Below are 20421 nucleotides of genomic sequence, written 5' to 3' on the forward strand. Positions count from 1 at the left end.
TGTGTGTGTGTGTGTGTAAATGACACATCTCCTAATCCACTGGAGCAATTTCAACCAAACTTGGTACACGTATTACTTACTACCGGGAGACGAGCACTGTGGGGTAAGCCATCCCTAGCGCCCATAAGGGAGGAAGGCCAGGTGGGTTAGTTATAAAATAATCGAGAATAGTGTCGAATTCATAGTTTTCGGGGTCGCTGAGTTGAAAAGTAATACTCCAGAATGTTTTTAAAGTCCAAGTCCAAGGTGGGGAGCGAAGGGGGCGGTGAGATATAGAAATAATTAAAAACAGTTTCGAATCCATAGATTTCAGGGTCTCTGAGACGAATAGTAATACTCCGGATTTTTTACAAGTCCAAGTGGGGGGCAAAGGGGGTGATATATAAAAATAATCGAAAAACTATATATACAAATCTTATTTTCATCTTCTTACTATTTATAAACATGGATGTATGTATGTGCGTGGGTGTGTGTGTGTATGGGTGTGTAAATTACACATCTCCTCCTAACCCACTGGAGCAATTTCACCAAACTTGGTACACTTATCAATTAGTATAAGGAGACAAACCGCATGAGGGTAAGACACCCCTAGCACGCTTGTGGGCAGGGGGTGAGGGGGGTGGTATAAAAATAATCTAGAATAGTATCGAATCCATAGCTTTCGTGGTCGCTGAAATGAATAGTGACACTCCGAATTTTTTATTCATTTTAGCCCCCTTTGGGGTGAGGGTGAGGGGGGAGTGAAATATAAAAATAACCGAAAACAGTCTCGAATCTACAATTTTTGGGGTCACTGAGATGAATGGTGACAATCCATATTTTTTATCTGTTAGGGGAGGGGGCCAAGAGGGGGACAGTCTGATTGACAGTTGAAATCCTGTACATCGTATCTTAAGTGCGACGGCTAAATACATATAGTTATCACTTATTAATTTTTGACAGGATCAGATACTTTCCAGTCGATTCGAGCTTCCATAAGGCGAAGTTTTACTCGAAAATGAAATAATCTAAACCTAGAAATCAAACACATCTAAATAATTCTAAAACTACATAATAGATCGTAACATATCAATCTGCAAGTCAAAAAGGAATTCTATAAAAATTCACCTCACACATAACTAACTGGTTATGCAAATCTTAAAAGGTAAATATTCAGAAACTATCCGGGCAACGCCGGGTTCTACAGCTAGTATTGAATGCAATGTTATGACACAAACTCCGGTCTAGATGCCTTTCTTCGATAAGCACTCAGCCTAAGAACTGAAAGTCAAACGAAAATAAATGCATTATACATTATATATCATTCATTGGTATTGTAAATAAAATTACTGCAGTAATCTCACAGAAGGTAGTTTTTAGAATATATATGACATGTGTAAGGAATTGTTGGGAATACAATACAGGGATTCGATGGACTGCTGGTCAACGATAGGCCTGTTTAAATTTATTGGAATATATTAAAAACTCCGGTTGTTATTGAGAGTTTTATATGGCCATGGAAAATGGAACGATACAGATTTATTATATTACATTGAAACTGAGAAAATGAAACATCTGATTCCAAAATCCTTTTAGCTGTACCTAGTAGTATATCAAATAAGAATGTATGGATGATGATTTTACTTGTAAGAATATGTCATTGCTCTCACAAACTGCAGGCCACACACAGAGAAAATGATATCTAAGTACATCGATTTGTCAGTTCAGTTGAAAGTACATCAATATTGAGAGTAAAGAAAGTAATCACCGCATCGATAATAATAGCATGCAGTGGTTTCATTCCAAAAACATTGCTTAGCAGTCTTACCATTGCATCCTTCCAGCAACATAGAAATACAAAAGGCCGTCATCAAAGCCACCAATCATATAGTCAAGAAGTTCCTCGAGATGGAACATCCATTGCAGGACTCCAATTTATGAATCATCAGTGGAAGCTTGGTGTGAATAATCATTTATGCAACTGTTTATATACTGGTCTTTTTCCTAGTATCTGGTGCCCGAGGGGTACTCAATACCAATTATGGTATAGTAAATAATAATAATAATAATAATAATAATAATAATAATAATAATAATAATAATAATAATAATAATAATAATAATAAATTTAAAAAATAAATTGTAATTCCTGGGTGTGGTCTTCTACAATCTCATTTTTTCTGAATTCGAGTTTCACTTACGTTGAGAGATAACCTGTCGTTCTCGAAATGGTCGCGGATCTCCAGAAACGCATTAAATGAGAATATTCGCCTTCCCACGATGGTACTGACTAAGATGACCTTCGGTACACGCGCACCCGGAAAATAAGTTTTATGGCGAAGTACAAAGGCAAACTATCCCACGTGTTGATGTAGATGAATAAAAAGAAACCAACAACTAGAACAATCTATGCTCGTATTTTTCAAGTCTTGTAGTAAACAGTGACAAGATTAAGTGAAGCCTTAAGCGATGCATTATGATGTCACTTGATGACTTCCACGAAGAGCGCAGCAGTGCATGATACGTCAAAGATCTCTCATTGTATTGCGTATTATCCAACTTAACAAATGTGAAAATATTTGGTTACCATAATAAATACTGTACCTATTTCGATGGATGTGTTTCATGGTAGGCCAGGCATAATCCATGAGTAGCAACCGCGGCTAAAACACGCATCATTACCAACAACCGACGGAATTCGAGGGAGGTCATGCAAGAGGCAGACTGGATGGCGCACCATATCACCTGACATTGGGACAGTTCAGAATTACCAGTAAGATAGCACTGGAAATAGAGGCAGACGCGTGAATGCATCTGTACACGGCGGTTCGGTTTTGAACGACGCCGACAGAGGACACAGTGGAGACCGTTATACAAATATGAACCGTTGTAAATGTGAATGTACACTTTCCGGAACATGTGAGAGTATCGCTACGGTACTTTTTTTTTTTTTTTTTTTTTTACAAGTTGCTTTACGTCACACCGACACAGATAGGTCTTATGGCTACGATGGGACAGGAATGGGCTTGGAGTGGGAAGGAAGCAGCCGTGGCCTTAATTAAGGTACAGCCCCAGCATTTGCCTGGTGTGAAGATGGGAAACCACTGAAAACCATCTTCAGGGCTGCCGACAATGGGGTTCGAACCCACTGCTACGGTACTTCAGGTGGTGGTGATTATTGTTCTTATTTTTTTGCTAGTTGCTTTAATACGCACCGACACAGATAGGTTTTATGGCGACGATGGGACAGAAAAGGCCTAGGAATGGGAAGGAAGCGGCCTTGGCCTTAATTAAGGTTCAGTCCCAGCATTTGCCTGGTGTGAAAATGGGAAACCACAGAAAACCGTCTTCAGGGTTGCCGACAGTGGGATTCGAACACACTATCTCCCGGATGCGAGCTCACAGCTGCGCTCTCCTAACCGCACAAACAACTCGCCCGGTGATTATTGTTTTAAGAGGAAGTACAACTAGGCAATATAACGCTAATCAAAGAGAAAAATGGAAGGAATCCGACACTTCGAAAAATGAAGATATCGGCCAAAGGAAGACAAGGGCCACGAAGGGAATGAAAATGAAAGACTCCCTAGGCCTCGAGTGCTCTAATACCGTCGGGGTCAGAAAAGAACAAGAGTTGGCCAAGGGAGGTACGATACGATAGATGAAATTGAGGAGCCTGACAAAAGTAATTGGAAGCAATGCCAGGATTCTGCTGAGGGCTCCATAGTCTCCAACCCACGCTCCAAACTTCAGAGCCCCTGGGGCCCCTATTAGTCACCTCTTACGACAGGCAGGGGATACCGTGGGAGTTATTATACCGCCCCCACCCACAGGGCATACGGTACTTCATCTCTACCAGAAGTATTTCCAAACCCCAGCTCAGGAAAATCTGTAAACTCAATGACCTTTAATACTTGCTGTCACTAAGCAATATTGTTGCGTTGCTTGCATTGAGCAGATGAGGCCATGCAATTGTTTTATTTTGTTATTATTATTCCTTAATTTGCAATTGTGTCAACGGAGAGCAATGTGGAATGCTACCATACGAAGTGATGATGTATTCCTTTTAGCAACAAATGGTCCTCTTCTTTGGGAACATATATAGCATATAGCCACACAAGTAACTTTTACTTCTTCCAATGTCTAGGGAGCAATCGCGTAAGGTCGTCGTTCGTTGCCGGTAGTGAAATCTGGATGATTAATTCTGTAGTGATATGGCAAAAGCTAACACGGCCTTTTATTTACCGGTAGTCTTTCAGGGGAGTTAATTTAATCATTGTTAAGTGCTCCATAATAAAGACACGGTTTAATTGCTTATTTTATTGTATATTTATGAGACTAACAAACATATATGACAATAGAATCTAACCCTTCGTAACACAAATTATTGATTACTTAGTCCTACATGACCGTACAAAGTACATGTTATAATTAGACATGTTACACTTCTCATCCAACTCAGCTGCCAGTGTCTGACATGCCCAACTATTTTTTTTTTATACAGAAGGAAATACCGATTTCTTTTTGATAATATGACTACTTCGAGCAACATAGTTCATATTTCAAACAACTTCTGACACATCTGGTGAAAATGTAAAGTAAACAGCATAATCTGAATACAAAGTTATAATTATTATTAACAAATACATCGCAATTGGGAAATATCCCGGTGGCAATGGTCATCTATCTACATAAAATGCTAATGTGTAAGTTTCCTCTTAAACCGGAAGGAGTTAGAAGGTGCGGTTTGCAACAAAATATTCCAAATCGTCTGATTAGTACAGGAAAATTTTGCATTTCTTGAAAATCCAACGACAATGTACTTTATGTGATTCATTTAATCTATATACATAAAACGCTAATGTGTATGTTTCAGAAAACACAAGCTCTTAGTCCAGAGGGAGTTAAAAGTTGCGGTTTGTACCAAAATCTTCCAAATCGCCTCGCATTTCTTTATGTAATTCATCTATACTAATATAATAATGAGAGACTGCGAATTTTGTGAGTTTGTGTATATCTCAGAAACGAGTGCACTAACATAAATATACATTATCACTGAGGGACATGGACTGTATTTTATCTTCAAAACAATTCGAGTGGCGGGGGAAGGGGGGGCGACGGGGCGAGATATAAAAGTACTAGGTTAATATAGGCGAAATACCGATTTTGTCGTACAAAGACGAGACAAAGCTCGTTTTAAGTAGCTTGACGCAAAGAACAAAACTCGGTAAGCCCTACAGGCCCTAAAACCAACCGTTATGGACATATTGGCACCACACTACTCCTGCTCTATGAATCGGATAAATAATTGAACTGCCGTAACCACGGCAACGTCAGCTCCAAGATTCTACAGCAGCAAGATTATTCATGTACATTTGGGCATAGCTGTTAACCAAAATTGGTACACATATGACTTACCATTTGGAAAAAAAATATACTATTCTGTAAGACACTCATAGGACTCCTTTGGGCGGAGATGGATAGGGTGAAGTATAAAAATAACTGAAAACGATCTAAATTAATGCAGAATCCATAGTTTTGTAGGTCGCTGGGGTGAATAATCACTCACTCCAGATATAATTTAAGTCCAAGATCAGCCCCATTGGCACGGCGATGAGAAGGGGTGGAAAATGATATGACCAAAATGATCGAGAGTACAGATGAAGGTATGTATGTTCCAGCAATGCTCTCAACCGAACTTGGTACGCATACGACTTACTATCTGAAAAAAAACGACTGTGGGGGCAGGAAACCCCTAGCACCCAGATATTAATGTCGAATCAATAGTTTCAAGATCCCTGAGAGAAACTGTGACAATCTGGAAGCCGTTTAAGTCATAGTTCAGCCCCAGGCGCAATGTTCAATATGACCAAGATTATGCATGTATGCGTGTATGCTCAAGCATACGTTTTTCATCAAGTCGTAGCAGTTCTAAGACTGAGCTTGGCATGGTCTATCGTGTTGTGTTGAGCGTAACCAGCAATACGGTAACGTAGTGAATGCTTCAACACTTAGCCAGGGAGGACTTGGGGAGGGAGATATGAAAATCCGACGATCGCCTTATTTTATGACCTGTGATTGAGTGTCCGCGAATATTTTTCCGTTGCTTGGTTTGGTGCGGTTGGATGTTCTTATGGAAATAATGACTCTTGTTTGCTTTAACGCATAAGGCATGCATAATACACCGGGGTAGTTACGGTTAAATGATACTTGATACCAATGTTACTACATCAAACATTGTATGCAAAGAAGCTTAAGAAGTCAGAAATAAATTCACCCTTCGTAGGTTGTGGGGAGAAAGTGGGGGAGGGAGTGGGGAGGCGGATTTCGACATGCGAGAGTTCTAGCAAGGGTGCGCTTATTTACAATAATGTGATAATGAAGTAAAGTTAAGACCTAATTACCCAACAACAACAACAACAACAGTACAATAAGCAATTCCATGGAAAAAATATTTCAAGAAATACTGCTAGTTTAACATTATAAATCCAGCACCATCATGCAAATACAGACACATACACAACTTATGTAAAATGTTTTTGATTGGCAACATTTTATTACGGTATTATTACCAACCTTGGAAAGATTATATCATTCCGTTTTTCACTTTCATTTCACACATTTTACTCGTCATCACCATTATCATCGTCACCATCACTCTCAGGACCAATAAAGGGGCTCTTGGAGTAATGGATAACGAATGATAAAATCCATGATATGCCATCATTGTTCATGTCCAGTGCCGGATTAAGGTGTTTGGGGGCCATGGGCTATTTAAAAATGTGAGGCTCCTTCTTCGTAACCAAGCCGCCCGCTCCCCTAGGCAGCGCCGGGGAAAGTACCTGGGCCTTAGGGGGTGGCAGTCATCATTGCTACTACTACACCAACGAGATCGACAATTTATTATTTACGACTCCGAGTATTCCGTACAATGTGACTGAAATTTAAAATACACATTAGGATTCCCTTTTATTGTCCCTAAACCATCTTCCTAATGGTCATGCTTTCCAATTCCATAAAGACATAATCTCTCTTAAAACAGCAGACTTAGACAAGACACTATTCGCTTACCTGTAGAAAACTCCAATTCACCAGTAACAGTCTCTTCAGTCGCCGATGCACTTGTAGATTTCCTGTCAAAAAATGTTGATATTTTCGGCAACTTTTCAATTTCTTTCAAATGTTGTTCTTTTAGTTTACGTTTTCTGGCACCACTAGGATATTCTCTATCCATTTTACAAGAATATTACAGTTGTAACTTACGAATGGTTCAATAATCAGAGGTGAACTGGAAATTCTCTTACTGATGCAAAGATATAGTATAGCATGCGCATTCCACCATGCATCCCCTGTCCCCTCTCGCTTACTTCCTAGACTTCTTACCCCCTTCCCCGCCCCCTGCCCGTACTCGCAAGCTGCTAGTTTTAAATTTTCGTCAACAATAACCTTTACAATAATTTACAGTGCGTAAGTAGCGAGGATTCGTGTCTCCGGACGGTAATTGATTCTAGCAGTGATGAAATACTAACGCGGACAGCTGATAAGGGGGAAGGAAGAGTGTGTGTTCGATATTTTGCGAGCGTAAATATTCATATACATGCACGGAGGTGAAGCAGCGGGGCTTGGTTTGGCCAAGGGCCGGGGCCCCTTAGCACGCGGGGCCCGAGGCTGCAGTCCCTTTAGCCCCCCCCCCACTTAATCCGGCCCTATTCATGTCTACCACTACCAGTATCGGGAGTAGTGTCGCAAGTAATGGCTCGTTTCTTCTAAATTATTACGTAAAGATAGCTCCCCGTATTCCATATAAATATTCATATATCTTCTTACACACTTCACTTTTTTTTTTTGCTAGTTGTTTTACGTCGCGCCGACACAGATAGGTCTTATGGCGACGATGGGACAGGGAAGGGCTAGGAGTAGGAAGGAAGCGGCCGTGGGCTTAATTAAGGTACAGCATTTGCCTGGTGTGAAAATGGGAAACCAAGGAAAACCATCTTCAGGGCTGCCGAAAGTGGGGTTCGAACCCACTATCTCCCGAATACCACTTCACTTCTATCAGCTGATAAACAAACATAGGATTACACTGTCGCAATTACTATTTCTGCCTTTTCCTCGACCTCGACCTTTCTTACAAGCTGTTTTGTCCTTTATTTTAAGATCATTCATTCGGAACTTATCTTGAATTTGGAATTACCCAAACCAGAGTAGTTCGCGGAAATATCTGTTCATTGTCTTCCTTTATACGGAAACATGTTCATAAAATGGGTTTCAACTTCTTAGCGGGAACCGCTTTTCCCTGCCATGTCATGTATTGTAAACCTAAGATTTCTTTGATTTCATCAATTTCCTCTTTGCGATTTTCCTTGGTATAATGTACACTCCCGGGCACTCCATGTGAGATTTGTGCTGGACAAAGCGGAGGCTGGACAGGTTTATCTCCGGGTACTCCGGTTTTCACAGTCATACTATCATTCCAGCAACGCTCTCCACTATCATTTCATTTCATCTGCCATTCATTAATCATTGCCCCAGAGGAGTGCGGCAGGCCTCGCCGCAAGATGAAAGCTTAATTCATTTCATCCCTGACCCGCCCACTGATTGGAAAACAGATTTTAGGTTTTCATTTCAATGTACACCTTATTCTACTGAAGTTATACTTTGAATTTCAGTCTCATCAGCAGGCCTACTTAGAGTCATGTAGGCAGCTACAAGATTTTCTTCTGCAGTCATATTTCTTGAAACTGTTGTGTTCAGAAATATTTTCTAATTCTTTACGAAACTGCTACTGTTATAGGACATGTGGACCATTCCTATTGCATGGTTACAATTCCGCGGTTTCTCTCACTTTTATTCCCCTCGGAAGCAATTCAAAATCGTATTCAGAACTCGGTGATAATTTCGACAGTCACTTATCTTATGCCAAATTTATCCACTAGTCAGCATAGGGGGGCCGATACGCGTTTTCCGCTTCTAATTTGTTTCGCATATTTTTAGATTTGCATTATTTAGAATTTTAGGTTATCAAACAAGGCCTTCAGTTTTTATAGACAATAGGGTTTTCACATTCTACCGATGCTGTGAAAGAGAAGGGAGTAAGGAGTGAAAGTGTATGTTAGTGTGATGTGAGATAGTACGGAAGGACAGAGTTGCTAGATGGATGAATCTGAGAGTGCCTGACTTAGCTTGAATGTAACACAGTATGTACATAAGTTAAGAAGTTGCCAGTGACATGAAAATAATTACTGTAATTAGGTTCTATCGTAAATACCACATATATTATTGTGGATTATATGAATGAATGCTTGTGTGAATGTCTGAGTGTGAATGTGTGAGTCTGAAAACATAACTGAAGGGAAAGAGGTGGAAAGGTAAGCAAAAAGAAGCAAAAGTTGATAACATGTCAACTATAACATATAGCAGTCTTCTTTTAGTGATTTTGTTTAAGTTGAATTCTGTCAGTGCAAATAGGCTTTTTAAAAACATGTCTGAAGTATTTTTTTTTAGGTTAGAACGATACGTAATGCAAGTAGTTCATTGGTAATACTGCAGTAACAGTTGATCTGAATGAGATTTTCTTTCAGCTCTTTATGAGTTTCAAGAACTTGTTTCAGCTAAGGAAATATTTCAAACTTGGAGTCGATTATTTATTTCATGTTTAGGAAGTCTAAAGCTGAAGATGTTACACTCTTTGATTATGGGTAGAGAAGTGTATTGAGTTTGTAAAGTGTTTTATACAATCCTAAATTATTAGATAATTTAATGATATTAAATTGTGAGTCAAAGAAAACTCAGAAATTTCATATTCCAATCGATCTCCTTGTAAACTTACCACCAGGGCAACTAGATTCGATAAGAAAATTATCGTAGAAGAAGGGAACAAAACCCAACTAACACGCACTCTGCTAAATTTCAATCACCACAGAGACCAATATGCTTTCTTAGTGTAATTTATCCAACAACATTTAGAGGATGAAATCAAGTTGAAATAAATTCACCCGATATTGAATAATAAATTAACCGCAACGAATATCACACAGTTAATCCGCCAGAGAAAAAGTATTTTTTACACTAAATATGTCGATATAAGACAATCCAACAGTCATTTAAGGACAATTTGCTACCCATATCATTATACTCCCGGATGCGTTGATTTCAACATGAGACTTCGTATATGTATCACTTACTTCTAAGATATAAGATTGTCGACTCTGTTTGCTATTAGCACCAAGTAATCAAGATAAAAGAAACGGCTTAAAAAATGTCAGCCCACTTGAGTTCTATCACACTATTTCATGTCTTTCAGGACATGTTGGAGTAAACTGTGAACACTCTTCAGCACACAATAAGGAAATGGTTCCCCAGCCGATAACGACCATTTCAGAAAGCTTCAGATCGTTACAACCGAAGAGACTCATTTCGTTTTGATAAAGTAAGTGATCCACTGGAACGGCTCAATAAAGAAAATAGATTACTGGGGCTACGAGAAGTAAGAAGAAGACTTTAAGAGGCTAATGGAATTATTAAATAGCTGAAGGAGTAAGATAAAGGATCTGATTTAGGTATGTCCTATGTGAAGGAATTCATTGTACACCATATGAACTTGCTTAACACGGCACATACCCTGAAGTCTATGAGTTATATGATTACAGCGTGTTTCTGCCAAGTTCGGAACCCCAATATCGACAGTCCTGAAGATGTGTTTCTGTGGTTTCCCATTTTCACATCAGGTAAATGCTCTGGCTGTGCCTTAATTAATACCATAGATGCTTCTTTCCCTTTCCTATCCTATCGTCCCCATAAATACCTATCTGTGTCGGTAAGACATGAAGCAAATTGTAAAAAAAAAATCTCTGGAAAAAATATTTTTTACGTACAACTTTATGGTTTCATATAGAATTTATGTAGGCTACGGTAGTTGACAATGGGAAGGTTGTGGAATTGTTTGGATAAAATCACCAAGAAAATTGATGAAGAAGAATTTTATTTTAAAGTGCACATTACAACATTTTGGATCTACGACGTAAGAAAGTGACAAACGGCGGAGAAGCTTAACGTTTCGTGGCGATTTTACTTCAATTCCTCCAATAATAAACGAGAAAATTCTGAATGAAATGCATTGTATTTGTAGAAAATGAAATCATGTTAAAGAAATTAAAAGGTATTCACAAACTTAAAATTTCTCTGCAGTTCGCCCTTTTTACACGAAATAAAACCCAAAAAATTATCATGTTTCTCATTCGACGCCGTGAAGACAAAACATATTTTGAATATTTTGCCTCTTTAGAAAAGTGTTACTCATTCACATTTGACATGTGTTCCGGTTAATTGTTATAAATTGAATAACAGCGCTAATTTGTTGGAAATTTATCCTCACCGCTAAATAGGGGCTTCATTCATTCCATTCCTGACCGGGTCGAATGACTGGAAACAGGCTGTGCGTATTCATATTCAATTTGTTGGTAATTATCGTATTTTTTTGACTGAATCGTGAACAACTTAATTAAAATATAATTCGGTTTTATGTAACATTCTGAGGATTCCTCACAGTAGTTACATTTAAAAATTCAAGAAATTTTCTGAATACTGTGTACAATAGTTGAGGTTTGGCTTAATGTTATCCTCGTTATCCCATTATCCTGTGTTCCGTGTTTCATCTCTATACATTTCTAATCTGAAACACAAGAGAAGACTTGGTATTCCTCCATTATTCTCCTCTCAAAAATATACCTTGTGTAAGGCAACTCATGCAACAAAGCAACTCAGGTAATAAATCATGGGAAGGCGATCATAATGTCGCGAGTTTCAGGCCCATGGCTTGCACCTTTACAATGAAATCAGTGATGTAAAGGGTTAATGGCTCGAAACACGAGACGATGGAGTGTACAAACATCTAGGAATAAGATTCGAAACAAATCCTTATAGGTTATTTGTCCAGTATCCTGATAATTTCAGCGCTAAACGAAAGTATGCCTTGAATGGCAGCAAAGATAAAGTGGCAAGTTGCAACGCATCTACGTTAAAGCAAACGATGTAAAAATTCGGCAGACTCGTTGGCAGGGAAGGAGCGACTGTGACGTAGCTAGTGGGCATATGTCATTTATCATAGCACAGTTCACATCGAGCGAATATTAACACATGGTTTTAGTTTACGGCGGAGTAGGATAGAGCAGCTGTGGAGGTGTACGCTGAACGATTTCCACAAAGAAGGGCTCCATATCAGTCTACTTTTGTAGCGACTATACAGCTTTATTATGTCATGTCCAATCATAAAGCTGGTGAGCCTAGACGTGTTCTTTCGTGCAAAGGACAGCATATTAGAACTTACTGCAAAAGACCCCGGCAAGAGTACTAGCCAAATCTTGGCAGTGGCAGGAGTGTCCAATTGAACCGTCCTACGAACATTGTGGGAAGACTGGCAACATCACTACCATCTACAACGTGTTCATCACCTATCGGGGAGAGATTATGCATAACACATGGCTTTCTGTGAATGGGTCCATCGTCAACCCGAAGGCTTCGTGAATAATAATTTGTTCACAGACGAGGCCTCGTTTACGAGGAGTGGCATCTTCAGTTTTCACAACATGAATGTGTGGTCGAAGAACAGTCCCCATGCTCTGAGACGTTCCCTCCAACAAGCTTGGTTCTTCATGAATGTTTGGACAGGGATGTTGAGAGGCATTGTCAAAGAACCTGACCGGTTTATCTTATCTACAGTGTCTGGAAGGCACTCGACCACTACTACCAGAGAATGTTCCACTCCATACCAGACGGCACTTGTGCTTCAAACATGATACACTCCGGCATATTGCCAACGCACTTCGCCCAAACTGGGGGCCACATATCCGCCGATGGATTGGGCGTTTGGGCTTTGTCGACTGGCCGGCAAGAAGCCCAGATCTGAGCTCCTGAGAAAACATCTTCAGGGTAACATGAAATCTACAACTTATGGTAGAAAAATGGAAACCCTTGCAAGAGCTCCAGGAACGTGTCTTGGAAAATGTCCAAGTCATGGTTAGCGTGCTGGTCTTTCGTCAGAGGGGTCCCGGGTTCGATTCTCGGCAGGGTCGGGAATTTCAACCATAATTGGTTAATACCCCTGGCACGGGGACTGGGTGTATGTGTCGTCTTCAGCATCATTTCATCCTCATCACAACGCGCAGGTCGCATACGGGCGTCGAATCAAAAGACCTGCACCTGGCGAGCCGAAGTCTTTGGACACATCCCGGCACTAAAAGCCATCCGCTATTTCCATTTCACTTCCAAGTCATCAGCCAAAACCATAATGTACTGAGGCGGGTTCAAGATAATATTCTCCAAAGGTGCCGGTCTGTTACCGCCAATCGTGGACAATTTGAAGACCTACTGCAACTATGTGCGCCATTTCGCACCATCAACCTGGTCGAGTGTGTCACTCTCCAAAAGGTACAAAAACATTTTGCCATTATATTCTCAACTTTTTCGAATACAAATTTAAACTACTCTTAGGGTTTTTCGTAACCTTTAATTCTGTGATCATAAGCCACGGGAGCTTCAATTTTAAATGAAATTCGACCCAAAGGGAGTGCCATTTCATTTCGTAAATCCCACAAGTAATGACCGGGAATAAATCGTTGACTGCCTTGGTGAGAAGCGAGCAGCGATGCCACCGAGAATGTTTCTAATACACCCCATTCTATCCTATTTCTCCCTGGGGGTCAGGGGTTATAAGATATTTGGCAGAGTTTTACTGCCAGGCGTCCTTCTTCACGCGAACCATTAGAGGATGAATGCTGAGTGTTAATGTAGTGGTGAGTGTTGTGTGCTGCGTAAAAATGTTGAAGACGAGAGATATATTCAATCCCCGAACCATAGAAATGCATTTGTTAATGAAATACTCCCTGGCCCGGACGATAATCGAACCCGGGGGCTCAAGGATAGAAGGTTATGCAGCCAGACAGTTGTGTTCCCATTATGGTATTATTTTTAAAGGACTGGCCAACCAGAGCAGCAAGGCAAGCTATTCCGGGGAGTTTGCTGGAATGCATGTTTGAACCCCACAACCGGCCGTCTTGAAGATAGTGTTCCGTGGTTTCCCATCTTCACTCTTCACCTTCAGGGTACAAATAACGGGCAAGGTCATCATCATTTGGAAAGGGCCAAGTTACCCTTAATGCCGTATCGTTGAATAGTTACCGAACGTTCATTACGTTTGATTTTAAAGTGTGAAGTTACTCCCTATACCAGGGCCTCTCAAACGCCCAAAATCTCACGCGTGCAAATCGCGGCGCAAGAGCTCCGTGCACTGTGCATCGGGATTTGGAGCGCTACGGGCAAGTGTTGAAGAGGGCGAGCAAGACAGGCGTGAGGAAAGAGAGAGTAAGCGCTATTGCTCCAAATCGAGGAGTGGGGGGTCTGCAGTCTAGTCAACAAAACGAAGTCGTCTTTTGCACCGTGCACAGTGCATGCACCACGCGCATGCACCCTGAGAGGCCCTGCCCTATACTCTCAGAAAATTCGAGCAGCACACTAGTGCTAGTCGTTCGTGTGGAAAGAGGATATGCATGATCTTAACGTTCTTGTTGATAGTGGACGCTGGACCTTGAAGACACAATAGCAAGCCCCAACTGTTGTAAACACTTGTGAATATGCCAGTGCAGCCACATCAGTAGCGATAACTGGGACGGGCAACGGATGTCCAATCGGCGAACTTTTATCCTACTAGTTTCAGTAGTCAGTCCACCCTAGTGACAACTTGAGTTCCCTGCTTGAGTTTTCTTTCTAGACACCTGGAGAGCAATGGCTATTCGCGTGTGCCAGTGACAAGACTGTCGCATTTTTTGTCGACTTTTTGAACACGATATCATTTAATTAATTCTTAAGATATGAATATAAAACTCTGGTCTGAAACACTGCAAAAACCAATATCGGAGTATGTTTTGTTTCGTGCATGATCCGTGGGGTGGTCCCAGATGTTAGAAGAAAGAAAGAAAGTAAAAAGAAAGGAAGGAAGAAAGAAACAAAGAACTGGCAAATCAACTCGACAAAGAACTCTCAAATATTTTGAAGATAGTGTTCCATGGTTCCCATTTTCACCTACAGTGTACAATTAAGGGGCATGGTCATCATTAATGAAAAAGGCCAAGTTACGCATAATGACATATTGCTGAATATCTGAAACTCGTAAATGACCGCCATGAGCTAGGTATTTATACATCGAAATAGCAGGACCTTAAAATACTATTCTTGAATTCATAACAAATTATACCTATTAAAATATTACTTTTATGCTGCTAATATCATTTTCCCGCGTTCAGTAAAGACATACATAGATACATCATATACATCATTATAGACCGTTATGCTTTTCAGCGTTCATTCTGCAAGCCTCTGTGGCACAAGTCGACACAATCAACTATTTGCAAATAGCAGTGAGGCCTCATTCAGTTCTATACCTCTTATCCTTAAATCGTTAGGAACTGAGTCTAACCATCGTCGTCTTGGTCTCCCTCTACTTCTCTTACACTCCATAACAGAGTCCATCATACTCCTAGGTAACCTATCCAGCTCAATTCGCCTCACATGACCTCACCACCGATGCCGATTTATGCGTACAGCTTCATCCATCGAGTCCATTTCTAACTTAGCCATTATCTCCACATTCCGAGTACTCTCCTGCCATATATCCCACCTGCTTGTACCAGCAATAATTCTCGCTACTTTCATGTCTGTTACTCCTAACTTATGAATAAGATATCCTGAGTCCACCCAGCTTTCGCTCCCGTAAATCAAAGTTGGTCTGAAAACAGGCCGATGTAATGATAGTTTCTTCCTGGAGCTGACTTCCGTTTTACAGAATACTGTTAATCTCAAATGCGCGCTCACTGCGTTAGCTTTACTGCGAATTGATTCAATATCACTTACTATATTACCATCCTGGGAGAACACACATCCTAAATACTTGAAATTATCTACGTGTTCTAGTTTTGTATCACCAATCTGATATTCAATTCTCTTGGATTTCTTACCTACTGATATCGATTTAGTATTCGAAAGGGTAAATTTCATACCATACTTATTGCACCTATTTTCAAGTTGTAAGATGTTAGACTGCAGGCTTTCGGTACAATCTGCCATTAAGACCAAGTTGTCAGCATAGGCCAGACTGCTTACTACATTTCCACCTAACTAAATCCCATCCTGCCACTTTATACCTTTCAGCAGATGATCCATGTAAACTATGAACAACAAAGGTGAAAGATTACAGCCTTGTCTAACCCCTGTAAGTATCCTGAACCAAGAACTCATTCTACCATTAATTCTCACTGCAGCCCAATCGTCAACATAAATTACTTTTTTTTTTTTTGCTAGGGGCTTTACGTCGCACCGACACAGATAGGTCTTATGGCGACGATGGGATAGGAAAGGCCTAGGAGTTGGAAGGAAGCGGGCGTGGCCTTAATTAAGGTACAGCCCCAGCATTTGCCTGGTGTGAAAATGGGAAACCACGGAAAACCATCTTCAGGGCTGCCGATAGTGGGATTCGAACCTACTATCTCCCGGATGCAAGCTCACAGCCGCGCGCCTCTACACGCACGGCCAACTCACCCGGTAAATTACTTTAATTGATTTTAATAATCTACCTTTAATCCCATAGTCCCCTAGTATGGTGAACATATTTTCCCTCGGTTCCCTGTCATATGGTTTCCCTAGATCAACGAAACATAAGCATACCTGTTTATTCCTCTCGTAGCATTTTTTCAATTACCTCTGCCGTCTGAAACCACACTGATTTTCATCCAACTTCCTCTCAACAATTGATCGCACTCTCCCTTCCAAGATGGCAGTGATAGTTGTTGCAATCTTTCCTGTTCCCTTGCTTATACCTAGATAGGTGAAATTACCTCTTGCTAATTTTATTACTCTATGAAGCCACTTCATCCCTGACTTCACACCATAGTTCACCATTTCAGGTCTAGTTTCTTCTATTCCTGTCGCTTTATGACAATGGAGTTTATTTACCACCTTTTCCACTTCCTCAAGCGTAATTTCACCAACGTCATTTTCCGCCTCCCGTTAGCTCGGTTGTTCACGACACCGCCAGGAATATTTCGTTTTACGTTGAGGAGATTTTCAGAATATTCCCTGCACCTCTCTAGTGATTCCCTATTATGATTTCACCTGAATTACCAGAAACACTGTTCATTTCCCTTTTCTCTCCCTTCCTAACATTCTTTATTACTGTCCAGAAAGGTTTCCCTGCTGCTTGACCTAGCCTTTCCACGTTATTACCATAATCTTCCCACGACTTCATTTTGGATTCAACAACTATTTGTTTCGTTCTGTTTCTTTCATCTACGTACAATTTCCTGTCCGCATCGGCCCTTGTTTGGAGCCGTTTCTGATAAGCCTTCTGTTTACGTTTACATGCCTGACTAACTTCATCACACCACCAAGATATTCGCTTCTTCCCATCTTTACACATAGTTGCTCCCAGGTATTCCCTTGCAGTTTCTACTACAGAATCCCTGTATGCCACCCATTCCCTTTCTATATCCTGAACCTGCTTACTGTCCACTGTTCGGAACTTCCCACTAATCCTATCCACATACTTCTGCCTAACTTCCTCGTACTGGATGTTTTCTAGCCTTATTCGTTTGCAGACAGATTTCATTTTCTCTGTCCTAGGCCTAGAGATATTTAGTTCACTACAGATCAAATAGTGGTCTGTATCATCGAAAAATCCTCGGAATACCCGTACATTCCTGACAGATTCCCTGAATTCGAAGTCGGTTTAGATACAGTATATTATAGATCTCGTACTCTACCCTCTCATGTGTAGTGGTGAATAGCCTTATGCTTGAAGAATGTATTCGTAACTGCTAATCCAATACTAGCATAGAAGTCCAACAAACGCTTCCCATTCCTACTGGTTTCCATATCTTCCCCACATTTAATCACCCTTTCGTATCCTTCAGTTCTATTTCCAACTCTCGCATTGAAATCGCCCATTAGCACTACCTTTCCTTGCTGTTGACCCTGCACTGAAACAATTCTCGTCCTAATTCCTCCAACCACCGAATCTACCCACACCATTCGCTCATTTACCTGCCTAACGGAAACTATGTTGCGTGCAATATTTTCCTGATGAACAGTCCTACCCCACACTCTGCCCTTCCCTTTTCAACACCCGTCAAGTACACCTGATAATCTTCGATCTCTTCCTTATTATCCCCCCTTACCCGAATATCACTTACTTCTAGCACATCCAGATGTATCCTCTTTTCTGACTCAGCCAGTTTTACTTTCTTTCTTCCATAAGCCCCATTAATATTGATAGCTCCCCATCGAATTCCATTTCGTTCGCCAAGTTGTCCAAGGAGTCCCTCGCCTGTCAAATTTGAGTGGATCAGCATTACTCCCATAGGCGCGAGACTTGCTTAAAATGTTCTTAGCTCGGTAAATTCGTAAAGCAGGATGCTACTCTACTTACATATAGTCCACGTGATAATCTCTTCTCTAACGGGTTACGGACCACCGGTGGAGTGTATAGTCCTAGCCGCCTGAACACAAGGAGGGCCATGGCCTCCATTCCGTAGCAACTGGTATCCCGACTCTCAGGAACACTTACTGGGACACTGAGCCCTTGCCAATGTTTCAAGAAATGGGACGTGACTACAGTAACCCATACCATTGAACCAACCCTTCTTGGCTGTTTATTGTTATTTAAGTTTTAAATAAACCTCGGTCTAAAAATGTATGTACAAATCAATTGCTAAGTGTTCAATTTTTAATAAGATTTCACTTCACTGTACGTCAATAATAATAATAATAATAATAATAATAATAATAATAATAATAATAATAATAATAATAATAATAATAATAATAATAATAATAATAATAATAATAATAATGTCTAAATTTTTAGTTCGTCACAAGGTAGCCAACATTTTAGCTCTTATTAAATGGTGATGTTTGTTGTTTAAAGGGGCCTAACATTTAGGTCATCGGCCCATAATGGTACGCGATGAAGCGCAGTGATATGATTATCAAAATTCCAAAATCCATCCACCGAATGAAATTGAAAAAGACGATGATAAAAAATGATCATGAACTTAAAACAAGCAGTGGATCCGACCCGCAATGCCCCACCTTCCCAAAACATAACTTAAGACAGCGGTATAAACAGAAGAAGAGATTGCTTTCGATGCAAAATCATATCCTATATCGGTGATGCTTATTTTCCATAGGGGTTCAAACTCCAGGTCACCAGCCCCTCATAATGGTACTACTCACAGGTAACGCAGACCCATGATGTTCTTCACATAGTGGTACTACTCACAGGTAACACAGACCCACGGTGTTCCTCACATAGTGGTACTACTCACAGGTAACGCAGACCCATGGTGTTCCTCACATAATAGTACTACTCACAGGTAACGCAGACCCATGGTGTTCCTCACATAATAGTACTACTCACAGGTAACGCAGACCCATGGTGTTCCTCACATAGTGGTACCACTCACAGGTAACGCAGACCCATGGTGTTTCTCACATAATAGTACTACTCACAGGTAACGCAGACCCATGGTGTTCCTCACATAGTGATACTACTCACAGGTAACGCAGACCCATGGTGTTTCTCACATAATAGTACTACTCCCAGGTAACGCAGACCCATGGTGTTCCTCACGTAGTGGTACTACTCACAGGTAATGCAGACCCATGGTGTTCCTCACATAATGGTACTACTCACAGGTAACGCAGACCCATGGTGTTCCTCACATAGTGGTACTACTCACAGGCAATGCAGACCCATGGTGTTCCTCACATAGTGGTACTACTCACAGGTAACGCAGACCCATGGTGTTCCTCACATAATAGTACTACTCACAGGTAACGCAGACCCATGGTGTTCCTCACATAATAGTACTACTCACAGGTAACGCAGACCCATGGTGTTCCTCACATAGTGGTACTACTCACAGGTAACGCAGACCCGTGGTGTTCCTCACATAATAGTACTACTCACAGGTAACGCAGACCCATGGTGTTCCTCATTTAATAGTACTACTCACAGGTAACGCAGACCCATGGTGTTCCTCACATAGTGGTACCACTCACAGGTAACGCAGACCCATGGTGTTCCTCACATAGTGGTGCTACTCACAGGTAATGCAGACCCATGGTGTTCCTCACATAGTGGTACTACTCACAGGTAACGCAGACCCATGGTGTCTCTCACATAGTGGTACTACTCACAGGTAACGCAGACCCATGGTGTTCCTCACATAGTGGTACTACTCACAGGTAACGCAGACCCATGGTGTTCCTCACATAGTGGTACTACTCGCAGGTAATGCAACCCATGCTGTTCCTCACATAATAGTACTACTCACAGGTAACGCAGACCCATGGTGTTCCTCATTTAATAGTACTACTCACAGGTAACGCAGACCCATG

The 20421-nt window shown here is 40.9% G+C and overlaps 1 protein-coding gene across 1 annotated transcript in view; it reads right to left on the reverse strand.

Annotated features, from left to right (window-relative positions):
• The window catches only part of LOC136858556 (luciferin sulfotransferase), a 62160-nt gene extending 59852 nt beyond the window's left edge, over window positions 1-2308 (reverse strand). Inside the window, 1 exon segment of the mRNA XM_067138179.2 lies at window positions 2181-2308. Within this exon segment, the coding sequence (XP_066994280.2) occupies window positions 2181-2233 (53 nt within the window). The 5' untranslated portion in view covers window positions 2234-2308.
• Window positions 2309-20421: the final 18113 nt, after the last annotated feature.

This window comes from Anabrus simplex, chromosome 1 (assembly GCF_040414725.1).
Source record: "Anabrus simplex isolate iqAnaSimp1 chromosome 1, ASM4041472v1, whole genome shotgun sequence".
Classification (NCBI taxonomy): domain Eukaryota; kingdom Metazoa; phylum Arthropoda; class Insecta; order Orthoptera; family Tettigoniidae; genus Anabrus; species Anabrus simplex.